This window comes from Micromys minutus (assembly GCF_963924665.1).
Source record: "Micromys minutus genome assembly, chromosome: X".
NCBI classification, from domain to species: domain Eukaryota; kingdom Metazoa; phylum Chordata; class Mammalia; order Rodentia; family Muridae; genus Micromys; species Micromys minutus.
The window spans coordinates 21,062,707-21,088,607 of NC_137970.1; the positions used below are offsets into that span (position 1 = coordinate 21,062,707).

A 25,901-nucleotide genomic window follows, 5' to 3' on the forward strand; every position below is an offset into this window, starting at 1 on the left:
CACTATAAAGAAAACAGTGGAGGTGATAGAGCCCAGGGCTCCTTCTCTTGCAGGCATACCAAAGACAACTGGGCAATACTACTGAGTTAGAGCTCGTCTAAGCTCCCTGTGTATATTGTTATTACTATTTTTTAACCTATCTAGGGTATAAAACCATGATATCAAGTTAAATGTCAGCTTTTATTTCTTTGATGATTCAAAAACTCAAACAGGGACATAAATAAACAACATTTTTCTGCAATCTTTAAAATATTCTTGTTTTTAAAGCTAGTTCATTCTTCTTAACACTTGGTGCTTCTAAAAAGTCAGTTTTAACACTTAGCTTGGTGTAGTGTGAAGAGTAAATCAAATTTCCTCTAGCTTTTAGAATTAAGCAATGGTTATTCAAAGTATCCCATAGTAGAGACTAGAAACACAACTCCACCCTATAGTCACTTAGTAATTATGATACAGTCAATAAATCCATGATTGGATTCTATAGATTAAGCCTTGACTATATCAATAAAAATACAGATAAAATAGGACCTGATGCTCATTAAATGCTTACTGCATATGATTCTTATACTTGATACTTTACAAGTACTTCCCTTTCTGATGAGAAACAAACACAAAAAGGTGTTTTCCCCAGTTTAAAAATAATACATACCCAGTGGCTACACAAAAGACTTTGGCATTGTGCTCAAAATCCTGATCATACAGCGAGTCTGAAATTTTTTTGTTGGTGTTTTGAGACCTTCAAGGGAGAAAATTCCAATTGTAAAATAGCATTATTGTCTTTGCTCTACAGTGTCCTCGGGTAGCCTGGGAACATGTACACAATTCCAGCTCTGGGCATGAGTTCTGGCCCTTCAGTATAATCTGTCTATGAAAATATTGGCAAAGGGAACTCTTCAAGTCAGCTTCCTTGATGGCTCTAGAGGCATTCTTCCAAATCCATATCTCTACAGTCATTTGCAGAGAATGTGGGAAGGCATCCTCCTCCTGTAGGACGGTGGCTTGTAGCCAGACCAGGTGCGTGTTTAAAATCACTGTAAAATTGCTGCATGTATTTCTCAAAACCTCAAAAATGACTTGACTGTTTAAAAATAATGCTCCCTTTGTTGGCCCTATTAAGCTGGAAGAGAAAGACCAAGCTGGGCACTGGGGAACTACAATCTGTATAGACAGATGTATATAGGCGATTGGGAGCAACTCTGTGTTCCAATTTCAGTCTAAACTATCACAGACACACAATGTGGTACAATAGTGTAAGCTCCAGGGCACTCTAAAATGTCACTGTAGTAGACACAGTGCCCTGGACTGCATTATCCTTATTGTGAATTAAAAGCCAGAAGAGACAGTCACATGTCATCTTTATGATATCTAGCTATAAAAGGAATGCAGGAAAAGGACTACACTTGGATCCAGAAGTTAAATAGCAGTTCCTGACATCCCTTGCTGCTTTTTAGTCTTCCAAGAAAAGGCTTTAGATTTTTGAGCTGGGGTTGCACTGTGTCAATTGAAATAGACCATAAGATGAAAACTAATGGAACAGTCTCTTCATGTTCCCACTCACCCCCACAGGGAACACAACAGCACTACATGTATCTGATATTCCCATTTGACCTTTCTTGCATGAAACATACTTTGCATGACCCTTCCTGCATGAGAACATATTTCACTGTTATCTTACAGACAGGAGTAAATGCTTATCCTTACATTCAAAGAGTCAAAATCCCCTTTAAATATGCCTCTTCCGGTATTAGCTCTTCTAGCTTCTCAGCACCCAAATGCTAGCCAGCATTGTCCAGGATCCTAAGCTTCCTTGTCTATTGCTACAGACAGGTCTCTGCTGGCCCAGTGCACGCGCAGAAGCTCTACTCAGCTGCTTTGATGTACAATCCACTTATCTGTCAACACAGCTAAAATCCCAACGCCCTGAAGCAAGGTTTATTGTCTACTCAACATAAGTCATCTCTTCCTCCTCTGAATCTCAAAAACAGTTGTCTAACCTATCAATCAATTCTGCATGTCATTCAGCAAGTGTTTCTAATTGGCTTGCCTCTACCGGTGGCTAGGCACTTTTCAAACTACAAAATACATTAAAATAACAACATGTACTCTTATCTCACATGTAAATATGGCAAGCAATAACTAAAATAATATTGGGCAGCCAGTTAAATGCCAAAGTCCACACATTTAACATTGAACCATTACACACTGAGTCTTGGTTTTTAACAGTAGTTCCTCTGGGCCTGGCACAATGTTAAGAGTTTACACAAAATACTTTAATTTGTTCTCCCATGTTTCTGTAAAAGAAAGCACAGGACATTACTAGCCTTGTTTTATAGAGGAGTAAAGTGGAGAACAGGAAAATTAAGTAATGTGCCCAACAATTACATTTGTTTACACACTCCCATGACTCAGAGGTACCTTGTGTACTTGTCTGTGCACTTTTCTGAACTCTCAGACCTTACAAAAAATGATCCCAATCATAATAAGTCATCAAGCACCAGTAAATTTCTTTCTGCAAGTGAAGGATAGGAGAGGGAAATCAGATAGAAAAGAGTAGTCAGGCGAAAATTCTTCCCCATAAGAATAAGTCCCTAGAGATGCTTTCTTCCAACTCCATCATAAATATTTTTGTACCAAATGAATTAAGTTAAAATGCCAGTTTTATGCATTTTGAAAATATTTCAAAACCTCATTATAACCATATGAGAATATTGAAAAATATATTCAGTGTGGAAATGCACAAACAGAAACTATATTTTTGAAGGAGACAATTGGAATTGGTAAGAACCCCTGTTTGCCCCCCCCCACAAACACACACACAACCAAAACATTTTACAAAATATATGACTCAGTTTCTTAAAATACCATGAAGTGAAATACAATAAAACATATATATAATTTTTAAAAAGTCTAATCTAAAATACTTGTGAACTGCTTCACAAACCTGTATAGGATTACACAAAAGAGGTAGTATGTGATAAAAAATCAAATTTGAATCATGGATAACATGAGTTTTTATAGGTATGTATTACACTTAACATTGTTTTATTTTTATTTTATTTGTTTATATTTCAAATGTTATACCCCTTCCCAGTTAAGCCCCCTATCATCTTCTAATATGGAACTTAGAAGTGGTATGTGGAGGGGTTTTTTGGTTGTTTGTTTGCTTTTTGTTTTGTTTTGTTTTCTGAAAAGACTTTTTCTATCTCCCAGACTAGAATCCGTGCCCTTGATTTGGATACACTATGACTTTCTCTACTAGTAGCAAAGAGAATTATTTGTCTGTTAGATTTTCCTACAAGTCTATTAGCTCTGTGAAGATGGCAACTGCTTCTGTACATATGACCTTCGCTTAATAAATGTATATTAACTTAATCATCCATTACCTCTCAAAAAGTCTGTAATCTTGTATGTTATTCGAAGCATAGCTTCAAATGTCTTGAAACAAGAAAAATGACAGTGGTATAAAAGAGCATAAACAGTCCACACTCTAGTTTCTTAGAGTAAATGAGATGCATGAATATAAAAAATATATAAGGAGAAGGTAAACTATTTATAACTATTATATTATTAACATTTCAAAATTTATGAGTTGCTTATAAATTGTATAGTTATAAAATGTCTGCGCTCTATTAATCAGATAATCATGGATGTATCAAGAGGCTGGCTAATTTTTTTTTCAACTTTATTTTTAAAAACAGAGATATATGTAAAGATTTTTAAAAGCATTTTGGCATAAAACTGTATGAATATATTTTTGTTAATACTTGATTTTTTTAAAGGTTTGATAGTATACATTGAAATCTTACTAGTTACAATAAGCATAAAGTACATGTAAAACAAAAAGTAACATGGAAATAATCAAAGTTGTTTTGGTGTGTATAGATTAAACATAATGATTTTTAAATACCAAAAATTGCCACAAGTCTATCTTCTTAGCTCTTGAGTTATTAATGATTTAAGATCTAGGTGTACCCCACTCTGAGAGGGTGCTATACACTTATTTTTTTTCCTAAGAAGGACTGTGGCTTTCACTATTTGGCCTTTGTTTTTCTTGCGCTTCATATGGCCTATGAGTTGTTTCTTGGGTATTAAGAGCTTTCTGGGGATAGTATTCAATTATCAGTGACTACATATTATGTCTGTCTTTTGTGATTGGGTTACCTCACTCAGAATGATATTCTCTAGGTACATCCATTTTCCTAGAAATTTCATAATTTTACTGGAGTTTCCAACATAGTTGTCATTGTGGAAAGTTTTTGTATGAATAAAACGTTAAGAAATGGCTTTACACCTTAGTGCGTCAGATGTAGACACATGCTCTCAAACTGTGAACCACGGTGTTCATGCACTAGCATTTGTGATAGGTGCTCAGCCTGCAGAGCTGTGAAATGGGGTGAGATCAGGTCATGGTTCATTCTTACTTCAAAGGTTGAGTAGTTTAGAATTTTGATTGACTGGCAAATTCTATCATTGTAGTAACTTAAATAATTCAGATAAAAAGTTTTTTAAACATGATTTCATATTCTAGAGTTTTTCTTTTTAAAAAAATGAGAGCATGTAAAGAATTATAAAGATTTGGGACTTCTTTTTGGCATTGTGAAAATAAATAAGCCAATGTGAAAGGAAAACAAACAAACTAAAAACAAAACAGAAAAAATGTACTTCCCTGGAGAGGCCTTTGGACCAGCAAAGACTCCTTTTCCCAGTATAGGGGAATGCCATGGTTCTGAGGTGGGAGTGGTTGGTTGGTAGAGGGAACACCCTCATGGAGCCAATGAGAGGGGGAATTAAGGGAAGGGGATAACATCTGAAATGTAAATGCAGAGAATTTCCAAGAAAAGAAAAGAAAAGAAAGAAAGAAAGAATGTACTTCCCTATGTAACTGACAGAGTAAACAGAATACACTAATAAGGGTTTGGTGGTATTTACATTTGAGTCCATAGCATCTCACATTCTAGGTAAGCATTCTGCCAATGAACAATAACTCTAGTCCTTTGTTTTAGCTCTTAGTTAGAGTGTGTCACAAATTATGTTGCCCTGGCTGGCCTCGAACCCTTAAATCCTCCTACCTAAACCTCTAGAGCAGCAGTTCTCAATCTATGAGTCCTGTCCTCTTTGGGGGCTGCATATCATATATCTTGGATATTAGATACTCAGAGTACAACACATTGTAATAGCAAAATAACAGTTATGAAGTATCAGTAAAATAAGTTTATGGTTGGGGCTCACCACAACACAAGAAACTGTATTAAAGAATCACAGCATTAGCAAAGTTGAGAGCCACTGCTCTAGAGTAAGTAGGATTATGTTATCCCTGTCCCCTTTCCCTCCCTTTCCCCCATCTCCTTGCCTTCATCTAGGTGCTCCCTCTCCCAATATCCCTCTCCACCTCAGGTCTATGCAACCAGGTCTAGCCATATTACTAGTTTTATACTAGAAATCTGTCATAAAAATGCCAAGAAAAAAATTCTGTAGCTCAGTATACTCTTACACCATTGTTGCAAATTGGGAAAGATTTTCAAAATATAGAACCACATCTGAGCATGATAGTATACCCTTACATTGCAGAGGCAGGAGAGTATCTGAGAATTCAGGACCAACCTAGGTTTTATAACAAGTATCAGGCAAGTCAAGGCCAAACAGTAAAGCACTATATCATAGATAAATAAACAGACAAGCAAACAAACAAACCTAAGAACAAAATTTCTTATCTCTGACTCCATATGCAAAATGTTACATAAAATCAAGCTTTAACTGGAACTTTTGGAGGAGTAATTTGAAATTCTCAATGGTTTGATCCACTGAAAGCTGTGCTGCATGAAGAAACTCCCAACTCTAGGCTTTTAAGTGAGCATAGCAAAAGCAGTTTCAAGCTTCAGTTTTAGTTTGCTTTAAGGACACTGAAAGGTCAATTTTCTCTGTTGGCATATTTTCATAAGTGCAACTGTAGTCAAGAAACAAGAGGCACAGTGTGTTATGTGTGCAAGTAAGAGAGGAATTACTTCATTGTAATTTCTTGGAAACTCTAGACTGCATTATTAATCTCTTTTATATTTCAGTTATGTGGTTCACAAATCCAGTTTTTAACTAAAGTATGTAGGACTGGAGGGTTTCTTAAAACTCAACTAAAATAGTATTTCTAAATCTCCATGTTTTGATGTGCTTCATTTAGAGGCTACATGTGACAGGTAGACTTCACTCATTATTTTAAACAACAGAATTTAGGAATTGTGAGTTTAATTTTCTAATCACTTCCCTATCTCATGAGCATTTACCAAGCATAGTCCCTAAAAGGAACAGAGTGCTTTCATAACACTCTTTAAAATAATATGAAAGATATTTTTTAATATTTTTAGTTTTTGAGACAAGGTCTCTAAGGAGATGTAGAAGATTTTAGTCTATGAATTCTACATGTTGAAAATTTATGCCATTTTATCCTTTGTGCTTCAGTTAAAGATGTTAATGTACAGATTCACATTTCATTTCTGCTTTTGATATGTTTTATTTTTTTTAAGATAGGGTTTCAACATATAATCTTTGCTGGCATAGATTTCACTATGAAGACTAGGCAGGCCTTCAGTTCATAGATATCCACATGCCTCTCCTTTTTGAATAGTGGAATTAAAGGCATGGACCACCATGCTCAGCTATATTTTATTTAATACATCTTTTATACTGAAATCTAATGTAATTAAAGATAATCGCCCTAAATTTAGGTTATTAACGGAAGTAATTATTCTTTGCAATCATATCAGCACAATATGTATCAATATGAAATCTCATGAAGCACAATTTACTTTTTCAGATCAATGTAATAACTACTAAAACATATAGTTCTTTGGTTGCTCCTTTTCATTATGTTATTAATTAATTTTTAAAATCAGCATTTATATTGTACTAGATGTAGGTTAAACAAGAAAGTACATATATTGTCAGTCTGTGATGACTGAGATCATTACTTCCCAAATGTCCCATATGATTGTGATTTTTTTTAACATGAATGGCATGTTTCTGAACAAACAAGGTCTGCTGGTATGTTATCCATGCAAATGCTTAAAAGCACATTTCACAGAGTAGCTATAAATAATTGCTCATAAACATATTTTGTTAAACAGCTGCACATGTGTTTCAGTGCATTAGAGGTTGTTAATATGCCTATATTTCTGTAATTAGAAAATAAAATATACAACATGGTTAATTGTCAGGCCCTCCCAGTGACAATATCAATGCCTGGCAATCCATATGCTTGATTAGACAAATGTGCTGAACTTATGACTGAAGACTTTCATTTTCATCACAGAAAAGGCTACTACAATATCTCCTCATAAATTTAAAGATGTTATGTAAAAAATTAATGACCATGCTATGGCAGCACATGGACACTGAGCAGAGATAGATCAGCAGATGCAAATAACCAGCCTGGAAATTGTTGAATATGTAGCCTCATTATGATAATATTGTGCTAACCAGCAACCTTTAATTTAATGAGAGGAATATTTTCTAGATAAAGGATAAAAAGGAAAGGAAAACCAAATCATTCAATCATTCCAAAGGACATAGATCCCAAGCCTGAGAAATGTTAAAAAGAGAACATCTCAGATTTTACAAGCTAAAAGCTCTCTGGAATTTTGAACAATTGACTTAGTCATAATTTTCATGTACACTTCTTTCCCTGTTAAACATTTTGGTAATACCTTTCTCTGCTACAGCTGTGCAGTGCAGCAAATGTAATGTATCTATCTTCCCTTGCCAGTGTTACCTGGATTCTGTGGCAAACTTCCCTACATGGTAAAAAGATGAATTGCAGCCACTTAACTTACTCCTTGGACATTTGAAGTGAGGTATGCTGTGCAGGTACTGCATTTGCTTCCCCTATCACATTTAGAAGTAGAGATTTCCTTTAGCATGTCAACTTCCCTCAGTGTGTTAAACAATTACAGTGTTGAATCCAGATGTGGTTCACTAATCTTTACCATGGCAAAATCACCTATGTAGCCCAAGTAAATATAAGTCATCATTATTATTAGGAGAAGAGATAGGAACCATTTGTTAAAGGTGATGATATTCTTTTTGAGCAATGATACTCCTTGGATCATCTGAATAATTCTGTTTGCTCAACAAGTTGTTCTATTTTTCTTGAGAGAAAGGACGTCAATATATATATATATTTGCTTAGCACTTTAACTTATAGATATTTTTTAATTAGTGTCTTGTGATCTAAAAGTTAGCTGAAGAATGTAATACCTCACACAAACTCTCTCAGCAATGTTTGCAATAATTAGGCCCCCTGTCAACTGAAGTTGAATAGACATCGGAGATTTTTTTTTTAATTTCTTCACTGCTGCTTTCTAAACTTATTTAGAGAGTATTTTTTAAGTTAACATATAACTATATTAATTACTATTCACCAAGCTGGAATTTGGATAACTTCATAACAGAAGTGGATGGAATTCAGACAGTCTTGTCTGTAAACTCACTGAATAAAAGAAACTTATACAGACAGGAATGCTTGCATGAAACCTGAGATTGTCAGAACATGATAGTTCACCAATAAGCCAGATATCATTTACACAAGCAAGTTACAGGTCCTCTAAAATCCCGCATTTGGTACAGAAATTTGCTTCACATATTCTTCTTTCTAGTCTTTTGTTTGTGTGGTAACTAGATAAAGGTACAATGTGAGTAATTTGCTTTTTTCCTGGAAGAGTGAAGAAAATAAATGTCTGTAAATGTTCAAACAATAGATTTTTATATTCCTCTTTCTCTCACCATTCCTTCCCCATACTTTCTCTCTCTCTCCTCTCTTTGCAACAACTGCAGACATTGAAAATGATCCAGAAAACAGCAAGAGTTGAAAATGATCCAGATTTTTAGAATTTGCCCTCACCTTGACAACACTAAAATTACAAGCAGCAGTCAACTTTTACAAGACACCCTCATTGTGTAACATTTATAGGCTGCCAAAAACATGCTGCAACTAATCAGACAACAAAGGTGAAGAGAAATCCTTCACCTGCTATGTAGCTAGCACTGAATACACTTTTATTTCTATGACATTTGTTGGCAGAAAGGGGTTGGCTTAAGGCGGATCGGACTAACCTTCAATTTGTCATAGCGCTCACTCAAAGCTGCCACCTGATGATCGCGGTGCCGCCCAACCAGTTTACACAAGGCACAGATTAACTGGTCATCGGTCACACAGTACATATTCACCTTCTCATCCTCGTGCTCCAGGCACATCAGCCCCCGGATGTGGGAGTCTGGGATAGGCTCAATCAGACGATGGCCCGTAAAGGGCTTCTTGTTCGGATGAGTGGCTTTCAGGCACTCATCACAGTAGGACACTTCGCAAGTAACACAGGTCTTCACAGCATCCTGGGCAGGATCCTGGTCACAGAACTGGCAGAGAACCTTCTCGGCAGAGGACATGGTGTTGGCGTCAAAGGCCCGCTCCCTGCGGGTCTCACTGGGAGAATTGGGCCCGCTCACAGATGCCTTCTGAAACCTGTCAATGATGTTTTGTAGGGTGACGTTGCGCTTGAGCCCGTCTAGACCTCGCTGACTGAGCGTGATGACATGCCGGCAGGTGGGGCACTGGAAGGCGTTGATGGACTCCACAGGCTCGTTGGTGGCACAGTGAGAGACCAGGATGCGGTGAGCACAGTTGAAGCAGAGGCTATGTGCGCAGGGAAGCAGGAGTGGGTCCTCAAAAAGCTCCAGACAAATAGGACAGGTCAGCTCCGACTCCAGTGTTTCCATCTTCAGGCAAAACTCTCCGGGGTCATCAGCAAAATCCAAGGAAGCTGATCAGCTGTCTGGAAACAGAACATAAGATTGGATTAAGCATGAGGGGTCAGACTGGGGGTAGGGGGGACTGTCAGCTTCAAATGTATCTCATAACAATTCTAGACATAGTTCATACAAGGGAAATTATGTGTATGCTCCAAATGTCTGTCTTTACTGGGGACAAATGATTTAAAAACAAAAACAAAACCAGGAGTCTGTCATTTTCTCAAATTGATTGTTGAAAGTGGCAGCATTCTTTTTAATGTTTATTCTTTGTTTATAGTTTTTACAACTTTGGCTTTTTAAGTGACTGAAACTGTAATTTCTATAATTGGTGTACAATCAGAATAGACTTACATCATGAACAAATTTTCCCTTTGGCTAAAATTAAAATGCAGAAACTTGTTAAAGAAATATAGTCATTCACAACTTTGAATGTGTGAACCTGGATATTAATGAATATGCATTTTAAAAACTATCAGTTTGCAATAGCAGGACAGGATTTTCAACTTTACAGATGCACTTATTATAGAGATGAACATTAAGAACATATAATCTCAAATGCATGCATTTCAGCAGAAATAATCGTGTTTAAATTCAGGACACCATTTCTCAAGACATTATTCACAAGATTTTTTTCACAAGATACTCATGGTAGAGGCAGTATTTTGAGGTATATACTCATTGCTTGTGTATTGATTAATCCAGCAGTAGGATGTGGGAGGCAGAGAGAAATACAGGAAACTATCTGGGAGCCTTTCTAAAGGCAGCAACACTGGTGACTATTATCACATACATTTGATAAGTTCTAGCAGTAATAATTTCAGTTTAGAAAGCATTTTGGAAAGACTATGCAAAGGTTCCTGAGGATCTCAGGGCAGTCCCATTTGGCCCAAAATATCCTATTTAGGCTGGTCGCTGTTGCCAGCAACAGGCCTAGCTGGCAGGAGGTCTAGTCTCACACTCACAACCCTGCTGGCCCACTCATGACCTCTGCCAGCTCTGTTGCTCCCCTTCTGGCCACCTTCGGGTGGCCCTGCTGAATGTTCCCTTTCCCATAAATACCTCGTTGCTTTTGTGAACTCCTGCCTGCCTTCCCTTCAAAAAGAGATGACAAAGAATCCCACACAAGCACCAGTTCATTAGGGTGAAGAGGCCTCGTGCTCATTAGCAGGCCTGGGAACTAAGCCTCTTTGAACCTTCTCCCTTTCCAGGCCATTAGTAGAGGGCTGTAGAATGCTGCCTGGCATATTAGCTGCAGCCCATTGCAAGCTGTGGGAGAATAATGCAGTTTACAGGTCAGGAGGTTCAAATCACTCACAAGGGTAGAAAGTTCTCAGTTAGGTTTATGGGAAGGCTTCACTTCCAAAGCTCTGTATAGTGATTCTGACAATCAGTCAATTGTATTCACACCTCTGCTTCTCTCCACAATGCAGGATTTCTAGAATCAGGTGACCTTTTATGAAACAACATCCATCTGAAATATGGGGGTACACTGCTTTGCTGAAACACTGTAAGCTCACTGCCAACTGAAAGAAGATGACTATAGAGTATAAAGTATGTCCTGGGTCTGTTAAAGAGTAGAGGAGGAAATTATTTGCTCTGAGATGACCTGCAACTAGTCATTCATAATTAGTGCTTAATAAAGGAGTGGTATTTGAAATACCAAGTGCTTACTCGTCATCATTCCACAGTCGGCAATGTATAGCTAAAGGCTATCCTTAAAAACTTCACCATCCTCCCTGGGGCCCAGTTCAATGTACATCTAGATGGCTTTGAAGAAATGAAAAAGTTTGGCCTATTTGGCAAGACTTGCATTAATTATGGTTAGAAAATTATCTCCTTGTCAAATTTCTTTTCCTTTTCTATCAGAAGCATAAAAATCAAAAGGGAAAATGTAGGATTTTTCCTATGCTTTGTTGACTGACGGTTATCATTGATTATACTATTTAATTATTTAAATATGTTTATTTTAAGACAGAGTCTTGCTATATATTACAGGCTGGCTATCTTTGAGTATTGGGACCAGAGGAGCAAAGCACTAACACAGGAACATACACTATCATGCACAGCTTACTTATTTTCATTTATTTTTTATGTTCACATATACAGTATTTGCACTTATTTTGATGGTACCATATTATAAGCCAATACACAAAACAAAACAACAACAACAACAAAAACAAAAACCACTGTTGAGAAACTTTACATAAAAAAAGCAAAAACTGAAAGCAGGTAAATAAATCACCCATCATGTAATGAATAGGTTATAATACACACATCGGAACACCAATTCCCAGAATACACATAAATGCTAGATAGGCATGGAAGTGATCTGTAATCCAAGTGCATGGGAGAAGGAGATAGGAAATCCTCCCAAAAACCTAGTTAGCCAGAACTAGCCAGGTTCATCCCCTGACTTAATGAATAAGGAGGAGAACAGTCAAGGGAGAGTCCCAATGTAAACTCAGGATTCCACAAGCATGTACACATTACTGTGCCTACACACATGTGATTATGCATATGCATATTGATATACATGAGACATGTATAAATAAAATTGATATTTTTTAATTTATTAAAACTTAAGATAGCATTTTCATATAAATTAGAAGTAAAATAAGTATGTTAAAGAGACATTGATGCTCCCGTATTTGCTATGACATGATTCACAGTAACCATGTTATGGGAACAACTTAAGTGTCTGTCAATTGATGAACAGATAAACAAATGCAGTATACGCACATGCACATACACACACAATGAAAAGCTACTTGTTCCAAAAAATGGAATTCTATCATGTGCAGCAGTATGTATGCAACCAGAAGAAATACAAAAATAAACCAGACAGCAAAAGATAAACATTGCATAATGACTATGCTTTTCATGGAATTGCCAGAGTTCTATCCTATAGTGTTGCCATCGGAATTCCCAAGAGTAGTTCTACTGTGCACCCCAATGGGAATGCTGACATACTATTCACCTATTCAAGAGAGGGCTACTTATGCTAGGTATTAAGCTGGTCCAAGAAGGCAGACCTTGTGCTGTTATCAACCCATTTTTATTATCATGATCCCAGCCATCACTGCCTCAGATGGTGTTATCAAAAAAAACTTTCTACTTGCTTTCATGGCTTCTTCTCATTCTTTCCCTTCTCCTTATACTATATTTTTCCACCCAGCAGCTACAGAACCTGTTAAAACATGAAAGATTCTGCCTCTCTTTTGCTCTTCCCTCCAGGGGCTTCCCATGTCAGTCAAATGGAAATTCACCACAATAAAAACAGCCCTAGAAAACAGACAGACAGTGAGCTCATTTCCTCCCACACTACTTCTTTCTTGTTCTGCTCTGGGCAAATGACTCCCTTGTCAATACACAGATATGCCAAACACATCCCATCTCCTACTTAGCCCATAGTCTTAAGAATCCACATGACTTTCGGCTGTACAGTTACCTTAGCAGAACCCACATAAAACTAATTGCCCCACTACCACAATAACTACCTACCCACTATGGAAACCCTTCTTGCTTTTATCTCAGTCTGTTGTTCTCTATATCTCTATTGCTAACATATTCTATTACTTTGCTTATTGATAACTCTCTCTAATATCTCTATCACTAGACAGTGCTGTATGAAGCCAGAGATATTTTTTTTTCTCTTTGCTGGATGTGTCAGAAATAACTAGAATAATGTCCAACATAAAGTCAACTTGAGCATTCCCTGATTTTTCCAGCAGGATGAATGAAGCATAAATCTTTTCTGTAAGGACCTGTCAATCATTATAATAGAAGTCAGCCTGCTTTCTATATAAATGGCAGGGCAATAAACTTTTTTGTTTGTTTGTTTGTTTAGGAAGCATGGAATATGCATTGAAGAAATTAGCATAAAGAATAGATAAAAGAATGACATCTAGGTTCTAATACAACTGCATCTGATAAAAAAATATAATGAGCCAGATTTCACTTGCAAATATTATCTTTCATGGACACAGATACACACACCTGGTCATAAAATAAAATAAAATAAAAATCACCAGCAGAAAAGTATGAATAACATGTCAGGTGGGTAACAATGGGAAGGATGGAGAAGCCAGAGTTGGACAAGTGAGTACATGCTCTGTGTGTTAACAGAAAGTTATGTGCAATGGGATTTCACCCTGACATCAGTGGAAAAGATGTGAGTTCACTGCTTGGGGCAATTCATGTAGGGATGATTTAATAGCAGCTGCTCAGATTTGAATCTTTTCCTTTTTATTGCCATAGTAGGTCAAATGGTGTTTTGAGCAAATGTCTAAACTATAAATAGTTAACTGAATTAGTGTTGAGAAGGTAGCTAGATGTGACAAATGAAGTTCAGCCAAATTTTTAAGTCTTTGAGTCACATAATTCCAAAGGGGGAGGGGGTTCTGAGTTTATATATATAAATTCCACAGAAGTTGCTACATATCATCTTTATTACTAAACAATATATATGTATGCCATTTCCCTCTTCAAGAAATTGCCTGCTTCATTTTGTATCTTTCTTTAAAAATATCTAAAGAGTTTAAAATACTATTTATTCTTTAATAAAATATTAATGTCTTTCCATGCACTTGGTTTTGCAGTAGGCGCAGGCAATACCTAGCCCTTGCCTTGGTTACTTAACAGTTTATTAGAGATGGAAATGGTGGAATCCTAGGGCACAAGAGATGGTTCCACAGTTAGGAGCACTTGCTGCTCTTTGCAGAAAACCTAGTCCAGGTCTCAGCACCTGCATAGAGGCTAACAATGCCCTCATCTGACCTCCACATGTGCTAGCCATGAATCCAGTACACAGATGCAGATGCATGCAAAACACTCATACACATAAAATATATCTAAAAATGAAAATAATAGGTTGGACAACATAAGAAAATAAAAAATCCAAAGACAAAATAATCAACTCTATACAAGAGGAAAAAGGAACAGGACAATTTCCTCAGAGTAAAGGGTGAGGCAATTTTTATAAATTGAGCAAGGCCCATCCACAAGATAGTGGGGAATTGAATAGAATCTGTACAAAAAATTATCTCTTTTTTTTGCGATTGTTTTTTGCCTAACCTTCACAGTTCAATTTTTTTTAGCTAGCTTCTTAGAATTTACTACAATAGAAGGAAATCACACAAGCATATTGTTGTCAGGAAATTCTATAGCTCAACATTTTAATGAATGGGCTGATTGGTTTTTATTCAGGAGAAGGAAGTGATAATCATGAGAACTTCTTGCAACAGACTGAGAATAGCAGCAATTCAGCATTCACACCTTTGTCTGCCTACAGTTGGTCTACATAGAACAGGGCAGAATAGTAAGCAAAACAGTTGAAAAGATAGCTTAAAAAATGTGGGACATTCACCATGCTGCATGTAGGTTGCCTTCATGTTCTTGAGGATGAGTCCATAGAGTCCCTACAATTCTAGTAGCCCTTCTAATCATTTCCAGAAGCAGGGTTGTCTTTAGTGACACAGTTCAGTGAAACCCTGTGTCCTTAGATGCCAAAAGAAATGCATTTACCACTGAAAGCACTTCTTCACAACAGAAAGCAAATAAAGGGAGGTTTGTGTGGATTAAAAGAAATGAGATGATCCACTTTTTCTTTCTTCAGATATGGTCCTCTCCTTCTGAATAACACTGCAATTATCCTCCTCAAATCTCTCTCTCTCTCTCTCTCTCTCTCTCTCTCTCTCTCTCTCTCTCTCTCTCTCTCTCTCTCTCTCTCTCTCTCTCTCTGTCTCTCTCTGTCTCTCTGTCTCTCTCTGTGTTTCTCTGTCTCTCTCTCTCTCCCTCTGTCCCTCCCTCCTTGCCTCCCTCTCTCTCTCTCTCCTGCTGCTGCTGAATTCTCTCCATTCATCAAAACCCTGGAGTATTCTAATGCTGTGTCCTTATTTGCAAAAGGTAAGCGAGTATGCTAACTCATTTCATGGTTACTTTCCATGAAAGTAATTTTTTGGCTTGAATCTCAAAGTGCCATTTTCTTGGATGTCACTTAAGTGTTCACAAGCCTCGGCTTAATGGTCTGTCACTGCTTTGAAGTCAGAATGTAACTCAACGCTGACTGATTCATCTCCTTCCCCAACCTGTCTTTTCTACAGGTGTCTCCTAAAATGCTTCATTCACCACCCTAAGACATTTAAAAAAAAAAAAAGCTCTAAACAATGTGGCATATGTTAAGTATTTACACTTAATAATTACAAAGTAAGCCTTTAAGCTGAAAAATGCAAAGTGACATAATTATCCCACTCACCAAATCATTAAAATATTTACTGTAAAATGTTTCTTCCTACACAAAAGAATAACAAGACAGAAGTTTAAATTATGTGATTCATCCTATTCTTTCAATGTATTCTAAATCATTCAAGGATGAAACAGGTATGCATGACCTCAGACACACATTACTGAACAAAACACACACACACACACACACACACACACACACACGAACACACATGCACACAAGCTTTATTTGAAGAAAACATTCACAATCTCAAATGTAGGCTTCTTGTAGATGTGTGTGATTTGAACCAAATGGCCAACACACCCTCACAGGTGACAAAATGCAAGAGTTACATCTCATAGAAGCAAGGAAAATGAATTAACAATGAGATAAAGAGCTAGATGGGAGGGCTGGAACGATAACAGAATCTTGGTACAAGATGATGGTTTAGGTGGTTGATACCTCTGGTTAGCTGCCAGAGCAGAAGGCCAGTTACTGCTCCATGTATGTTCCAGGCACCTTCATTATAAGGTATTCTTATGTAGAAGACTCATTCATTCCACAAGGAGAACGTTCCTGGGGTAGGGTATTGTCCTTTGTTTATGGCTTAGGCTACAGGAGAAAACAAAGGGAAGCAGAAATTTTCCCATAGAAGAGGCTGGCACAGGAACCTCTGATACAGGGTTTGGCTTTAAGAAAGAGGTTTGGGGAACCACACACAGGATAGATAATCTTAACGTTCAACCTATGGCCTTTTGTGCCTATTATTCTTTTTATTCTCCTTGAAGGTAAAAGGAAAAACATAATACTGACCTGGGAAGTAAATGCAGACAAAAGATGTAAGCTTCAAGCCTACATTATCAAAACCCTTGTTGTCATCTTGCACTATAGCTCATGTTAGAATTTCACAATGGTATTGTGTGAAGCCTCTCAGGATCTCTATTTTGATGCAGTTAATATAACCTAGACCTCAAGGAAACATCTAGTATCCCTGTGAAGGCACTATTCATTGCAAAGTTCAATCCGTGACCAAACTAAGCAGACTATGTAACTTTCAATTTCACGATCAAGAGTTAAACTGAGAGTGCTAGGAAGATGGCTGTGTGTAAAGGTACCTGCCAACCTTAACAATCTAAGTATGATTCTCAGAAACTGCACAGAAAAGAAAGAACTGATTCTCACAAGTTGCTCTTTGACCTCCACAGATGTGGCAAAACATCCACTGGTGCATGTGAGTTCGAGTGCACACACACACACATACACACAAGCACACACACACACACACACACACACACACACACACACAGAGAGGGAGAGAGAGAGAGAGAGAGAGAGAGAGAGAGATTTAATTACCTACCCATATTCTGTCTCATGTTTGCACACTGCATAAAACATAATTGTTATTCATTGTTATCCTAATTCAGAATATAGAGAGAAGATCACACATGTAATGCATGAATAATTTTACTTTCAGTCTCTCAGTGAACAGCTGTGAATATTGCCACAATCAGATAAATGAATGGGGTGCTGCATCAAGAAACAAACTGGAAAAAACAACTCTGGGTTACTTGGGATTAATTGTTAATACCAGGTGTTTCTCACCCACTTCCCAGATGACTCCCAAGGTACGTCAACTAGATCTTTGCTAGATATCCTCTAGACTATGGAAACTGAGGTTTATATTTACCAAAATACAACCCAGATAAGGAAGAATCCGTGGTTCTCAGCTTTCCCAATGCTGCAACTCCTTAATACAGTTCCTCATGTTGTGGTGACCCCAACAACAACATTATATTTGTTGCTACTTCATAACTGTAATTTTACTACTGTTATGAATTATAATGTAACTGATTCACCACTTCTTTAACACAATAGAAAGCTATACCAAGACTCACAAAAATAGTTTCAGAAAGGTTACCTCTTAAAAGAATTGTGGGAAACAAACAACACTAAGAAAGGGCACAAAGAAATTGTTTTTTTTTTTTTTTTTTTTACAGAAATATGCTCCACATTTCTTATCCCCATCACCTGGCAGAATTAAAAGTTACTGATGTTAGGACTTTGGGCAAAACATTATTCTCACAGAACCATAGGTGCAATAGCTTTTTGATGATCGTTGAATGGAGTTTCTATCATGAATCAGATAAAAAAAAAAAAAAAGGCTCTAAATGGCTGATGAAAAACATTAGGAATCAACCTGTGGCTTTAAGATTACAACAGGCTAAGCTCATAAGGACCTTGCTCTCATTCAGAGAAGTGTCCTAAACCAAAAAATTATTTAAGAACTTCAGTAGAAACTCATTCCTATATGCAAGGTGAATTCACTAAGGATATAATTTTTAAATGACATAATAAAAGCACTCAACTTCTGCACATTCAATACGCCACTTAGTATTTAACATTCAGGTATAAAAGACACCAACTCAACATACTACCCAAGGCCAACATTAGTTATTATTACCCCGGGAGCCAAAAAGACACAATGAAAGCAGTCTTGATGGAAGGAAAGGAGATTTCCTTGGATTTGAAGCTATTTTGCAAGACTGGGAATGGAAGCTACAATATTTGGCAATTTCTCACTCCTATTATGGCATAGATCAGGACAGAGACAAAACAGATATTTTCCTTATATACTTCAACGAGGAGAAACCTGTGGTAAAAGGGTGATCCAGTGACATTCTACAAGTAGTGAACATTAATCTACAAAATCACTACATGTGCCCTTAGAGTGTCAGCACATCCAAATTCATTTAATTGGTAACAGACAAGTATGGATTTCTGCCAAACAAATTGGAGGGGTCGAGAATGACTGAACGAAGCAAAGATGACTAGCAGATTAGCATCAAGATGCTAGCCTGGAGTTTTCAAACAAGTAATTAGTACACTGAGAACAATTCATATTTTCTTATTTGTTTTTACTTAGGAGGAATCAGGTTGCAATTGAAATCATTTTGCCTGGCATGTAAACTATAGAGGATTTAATGTCACCAACAGCTCACCTGGGTGAAATTCATGCAAATCAAATCAAACTATTAAGCAACCATTTTTCTGTACTCCCACATCTGCCTGTAACACATGCACATTTAGTAATTGCATCTCTAGGACATCCTTTAAAATAATCACACACTTGCCTGACCATGCCACCTGACTAATAATGAATGAACATTCCTGAAAAGAATCATTTGGAAGCAAGGCAGATGTCTGAGAGGATGGGGAGCTAGGTCACACCGTCTGGTTATTTTAATTGAAACCCAGGCTTCCCAATGTACTTAACAGAATGCTTAAATACTCCTGGAAGTTCATCTACACACATAGGCAAGCAAAAGACACTCGTGGCAGTGAAAAAGAGCAATCTCTGTCTCACTATGTTAACAGTTAAGAAAACCCCTAGAAAACCTCTTGCATGCAATCCATTCCTAGAAGCCTGGTAAGCAGGCTGAAAACAAAAACGGCTTAAGAGCCCTTTAAGCACCACTCAAGGTTTTGACAGACAGATCCCCTGAATACCCACCAACGGACTGCACACTAGTTCTTTTTGAAGAAACATCGCTGTAGGTAGAGGATGGGCTTCCACAAAATGATAGACAGGACACTGAGATCAGGTGGTGCGTGGCAGGCAGAGCTGGAGCAGTCCTGTGTGTGTGTATGTCTGTCTGTGAGACCGTCGACAGTGAAATACAACAGGAAAATCGGTCCAACAATTCCAGGAAGGCCAGCTCCACCTCATCCACTCCGCCAGGGTTGCCTGAGTTGAAGAATCAACTGCCTTTTCCATGGCCCCCACTGTGACTTCCCTGTCCCCTAGCCTGGTCAGTACTCGGCTGAAACAAAATGAAGAGGCAGCTCAGGTCAGACTAACACCCACTGCCTTGACAAGAAACATGATGACTTGGCACTGAGATAGGCACGCTTCCTGCTTACGGGGACCAGCAGTGGTTCAGATGATTGCATGGTGTCTGAAGTCAGAAGCAAAAATATCAGCTCTCTATACTGCATTTAAGACAAAGGAGAAGCTGGGGGCTCACCCTGGTTGTGCAGTGTGAAACGTGTAGCACCTGCTTTCATAGTACTACAACACCAAATGGTGAACTGGCTGAGGTTCAGGAACTTGACACTTCCTACACCTTGCATCCTTTTATCACCTTACTAAGCACATTATGTTCTGGATGCTGGTTCATGTTCAAAAGAATGTGCTCATTATTTTGTTTCTTTAGCCTCATAATTCAAGCTTAGTTTCTGAAAGAAGTTGGTTTCAGTTTACATTAAGAGGAACAATACCTTGTACAGATACAATAAACCAATCATATTTTCTTCCAAAGAATAGCTGTACATAACGTTGGATCATCTTAATATAAAATATATATATATATATATATATATATATATATATATATATATATATATATAAATTTTATGCATATAACATAAATCACAGATGGAATCACCTCAAAAGAATCCTATATGTAAATAGTCTTCTATGGGTTTCCATGGGGAGTGCTCCAGAGCACCCCCATTAAAATAACAATACCCATGAATGCTCGTTTGTTATACAAAATGGCATGATATTTACGTATATACATATCCTCTCATATATTTAAAACCAGATCAGATTTACCTGTAATATCTAACACAATGCTAAGGTAAACTATTTGAGAAAAATCGAAAGAGCAGTCTTATATATGTTCAGTAGAGACAAAACACATTTCTAATGCTTTATTTTTGGACTAGGTTGAATCTATGAGCATTACAGAGCTCATAGACTTTTGATTCTATATGCATCTAACATACAAATCTAATACCATACGTATATACAGACTACAAAAATAGTCCATAAATTGTCCCAAACTTGATGTTACTCTCCAGAAATGGTCTCCGGAATGGTCACAAACGGGCACACTGAGATTAGAAAGTAATCCTTTAAAATGAAGAAAAGGAAGTAGATTTTCTATGAGAAAGAAGAATATTTGTCCACCACTGCAGTTATTTGAAGGATGTGGCTTATCACTACACAAGACAAGAAACTGCAACTAAAGTACTTCACTAGGAAAGTGTGAAAACAACTCTGCATGATCCAGTTTATCCTGTAGACAGTTGGGCACCAGAAAAGGTGATTAAGGAGCATGCAAGATAAAGGGGAAACTGGGGCCTTACTAGAATTGTGCAGTGTGCAAGTTGTAGCACTTGTTTTTATGACATTACAATACTTCATGGTGAACGAGAACACACTTTATAGGACATAAAACAAGAACAGTACGATGTTCTTGCTTGATGTCTCCCCAAATCATACTTCCATTTACCTATTAACAATATAGGCATTAGTCAATTTTTAAAACATGATTTCCTAAGACTTTAAGTGGTCCACCAAAGACACATTTATATTAGCAAATGGAAATTTAAATAAATTTTCATTAAAGATATTTTAAATAGCCTATGTGAATATAACATTAAAATTAACCTTTTTGAGACAGATATAACTTGTCTGTCTGGCAATGTGATGGGAAAATAAGCATGAATGGTTCAAATTGAAACATCAGGAAACAAAAAATTTACTCCACCCATGAAAAGACAATGGTAAACAACAACAAAGCATTTTGTAATATTTTCAAGTTCATAACTTGTTAGCCTTCGGTTGAGATTTCTAAAAAACAAAGGGTCTCAAACAGTGCATGTTTTTTATATTATGGTTTATTTTAAGAAACAAAGCATCCTGGGTGTTTTCGCTTTCTGTCTTTTAAAAACAAATAAACAATCCTAGTCTTCCTTTGTAGTCAAGGCTGGCCTGGAATTTATGATCTTAATTTCTCAGCCTTTAAGCACTAGGATTAAAAGTGTGTGTTGCCATGTACAGCTAAACCAATTCAGTTTTAAAGGCAAATCAAATATATTTTATATTACATTGCAAATGACTGATGTTTTCTTTTCTAGTCTTTTCTGAATTTCATACAAGAATTTGTGTCTGACAAGAGTAACAAGCTACAAAGACAAAGAAGACAGAGAGGACACATTTTGCCATCTTATCTCCTAGCAAAAGATCTATGATTGGAACTTCAGATTAATGGAGTCACATTATGGTGGTGGCAAAAAGCAAAGCTACTAATTTCTTTTAAACAACCCACAGGATGAAGAGCACATAATCCCCCCTTCTTTGAGTGCTTTTCCATACATATTTATATTTGGGTAGATATTTATACACATATCCATAACACTTTAAGTCTATAAAATCCTGAGTGTGTATAAAATAAAATCAGTATTTGTATGTGTATATAGTTATATACATTCACACACATACATATACAAAAGCACCCTTTAAAAATGACTTGAGCTTCTTAACAGTATTTATTCTTTGTAAGTTTCTCAGTTTGTTTATCCCCACTATATTACAGAAACCCTTTCCTCTGTGGAAAAATAGAAACCTGTAGGTAATGGTTATTTATCCAAAATGTCACCTGGCTCAAAACTGTCAAAGAGACTTTGAAATTAGTAAGATGCAATCTATTTTCTTAAAGATACTTGAACAGGATTTTCCAAGTAGAATGAATCATGGAAATGTCCTTACTACTTGGAGACAAGATTATTTTTTACATTTTTTTTTACTTTCCTATATAATACTCCTCTAGGAGGCTGACTTCTTCCTAGATATCCCCTAAAATGTTCAGACTGTTTTGTGAACACTGGACAGGTTAAGTTGTTCAACAGCAAAGAACATACCCTTTTGTCATGCTCACACACATAATGAAGGCTACAAGTAACTGATCCCTATTGTATGAGTGGATGGGGAAAGTATCTAGTATAATAATGCCTTTCTCCCTCTCCCTCTCTCCCCCTCTCCTCCCTCTCTCCTCCTCCCTCTCTCTCCTCTCTCTCTTCCCCCTCCCTATCTCCTCTCTCTCCCCTTCCATTGCTCTCTCTCCCTCCCTCTCTTCTCTCTCTCTCTCTCTCTCTCTCTCTCTCTCTCTCTCTCTCTCTCTCTCTCTCTCTCTCTCTCTCACACACACACACACACACACACACATACACAAATAGTGTTTTTCTGGGTAGGTAATACAGCTCACGCAGTGGATCACTTGCCCCTTAATCTGATGATTTGAGTTTAGTCCCTGGTGTCTACATGGTAGAGAGAACTGACTTTTGGAAGTTGTCTACTGATCTCCCTGACCTGCACCAAGGCACATGAGTGCCCATCCTCATCATATGCACTCAAACATACACACACACACACACACACACACACACACACACACACACACATACACAGAGAGAGAGAGAGAGAGAGAGAGAGAGAGAGAGAGAGAGGGAGAGAGGGAGGGAGTAATTACAAAATGAAAACCACTTTACCCATTCAACTTCAAAGTTAGCTGCACACAAAATACCCATATTCCCAATATCCTGAAGTTACTTTGTGATCTGAAGAAAACTAACCTCATCTACATCTCCTGCTTAACTATTATGAACATTTCCTGTGATCACTGAAGCCCTACAATCAGAGGATGAAGCCCCATCCCCCCACACCCCTCTATTTTTTTAAGGCAACCAAAAGAGGAGTAGTTCTTTTGTTCTCGATTGTTATTGTAAAGCACCACATGAAAGAGCGGGAATGATGGGAACATGGCAGTGCAAAAAAAAAAAAAAAAAAAAAAACAGCTCTGACAAATGAAAATAGGATATTAAGAACAGTATCAGGACTGTCTGGACAGAACAAAAGTAAGAGGGAGACTTGTCAAAGGAACTTGAGCAAAACCACTTTTTACCACATTGAAATGCCAGTGGACAAAATACAACATACCAGGGAATCATAGATGTTTACATCTGGTGCCATAAAATTGGGTTACCATTCAAATACACACATAGACATTCATTTTAAAGTATCATAAAATTAAACTAGCTTACAAATCTCATAAACTTGCCTTCCTTTGAAACCATATTCTACTCCCTGCAATTTCTAGGTCTATTTTACCCTATATAAAACAAGATGCTGACTTTACCAAATAGCTGACAGACAAGGAAATTAAAATGTTTGCCAAAAGTAATGACTCTCTCTCCACAGTATTTTCTTAACTTTGCATATGTGTGGATGTATTTTTCTCTGTGTGTATGTATGTGTGTACATGTATGTATATTAGTGTATGTGTATGTGGGCAGTTGTGCTGTCAGAAACCTCTAACCCTTACACTTAGAGGACCCATGTGCATGAAGTCTTGAGTCAATCCCATCAATGTGAAACCATACAAAAGAATGTATACCTTAAAAGCTGATGGTCATGATCTCCAACCTGGACTCTGGTATTTCCTTGCAAAGGCAGACAAGGACCTGACACTGTACATCTCTTATCCAGACAGTTTCCTTCTTTCTTAAATGAGGCTAAGAGAACTGTCAAAATCTGTTGAGGATCAAGTGAGGCCATGTTTCAAAACTGTCATTTTTTTTGTCCTTTGTCCCCTCCTGTCCCTAATTAATCCTCTCATTTATCACTCAATAATTTCGGGATATGTATTTTTTCCTTAGGAACCTCTTCAAGCTATTTTGAGAAGCAGGATGGATATCAATCCAGTTAGTCTGAGATTAGTAATTGAAATAGTGTTTCTTTGTTAAACCAACTTATATTAAGTATTTATTGTCTGTGGTTCTACCATAGACGGAGTGTCACCTGAGAAGACTAGAAGCAGCTGTTGTGTTCCCTGGAACTGGAGTTATAGGCAAATGTGAATTTCTAGGTGTAGGTGCTGAGATCCAAATTTGGGTCCACTGGAAAGGCAGTGAGGGTTCCTAACATCACTACAACCTCTGGAGTAACATTTATATTTTTAACAAAAATAACTATATAATAATAGTTTTATGTAGTCAATTTAGTCTATATTCTAAGCTTCAGGAGGCCTCTGTGGTCATTACAAAGGTCTCTCCCACAAAGACCCTGAGGCTGAATTCTCTGCTTCCCACCCAACCTCACCTTCCCTCTCTATATCAGCTGCTAGAGAAGTTTTACCTTGCAGGAAACAAGAGACCTTAACCTGAACAGAACCCATGTGCCTAGTGAGAGCAGAGAAATATCAGACTTTTTCTTCTTTATTAGCTAATCTGCCATCCTTCATGTTACATGGATGCTGACAGAAAGCAAGAGTTTTGAATTAGTCAGTTTTAAAGAGCAGTTTTCAAGGCACAACAGATGGTATATGCTTTATGGTCTTGTTTCAACTTGTCCCCAAGTCTCATCCAGTGTACCTGATACACATAGTAGGCTTCACCACAGCTCAGCAAACAAAAGCTTAAGAAATCAGAATCTTGTATTAAGAAATGTAAGAATGCTTCCCAAGCTTTGGAAGAAGATAGCTACGTCTCTTCTGTGAGACTTTCTTGTATATAACAGCTCAAAAATAGTAACTCTTAAGAGTTACAAAAATCTGAGCAATCTTTGGAGACTTGTCAGCACACGTGTTTCCTGTCACCACCTGTGGGGGCAGACTAACAGTGGCAAATAGAAATCAACTCAACGGTGGACTTTCTAGCAGTTACCGCATAGGTGGACTCATAGTCAGCATTGAAGGATCAATGTCAAACAAGTCTATGGGTAAAAGAAGTTTGCCTGGAAGCAATGAGATTTTTACCACCAGCACCACCCTTTAGAGTCAGCTGCAAAAACAGGAAAACTAACATGGATCAAGGAAATCCTACTCATAGATTTAGCCCAGATAATCAAGAGCTGTTAAAAAGTTTGTTTTTTTTTTTTTTTTCAAAGTAGCCAGCATCCTTTCTCCTGGGTGGGAATATGTGCATCCTGGCACGGACCTGGTGGTACAAGAAAATAGACCTACAATAAAAAAGTTTAGCTAATAAATACCTTTTAGAGAACCATAAATCCTTTTAGTTAAATTTCTGTATTGTGTTACTTAGTGCT

At 37.3% G+C, this 25,901-nt stretch overlaps 1 protein-coding gene across 1 annotated transcript in view; it reads right to left on the reverse strand.

The window, feature by feature from the left end:
• Window positions 1-25,901, reverse strand: part of MID1 (midline 1) — a 153,699-nt gene that overhangs the window by 96,958 nt on the left and 30,840 nt on the right. The window contains exon 2 of the mRNA XM_080909663.1: window positions 9,097-9,812. Within this exon, the coding sequence (XP_080765789.1) occupies window positions 9,097-9,756 (660 nt within the window). The 5' untranslated portion in view covers window positions 9,757-9,812. The remainder of the gene's footprint in view (window positions 1-9,096; window positions 9,813-25,901) is intronic.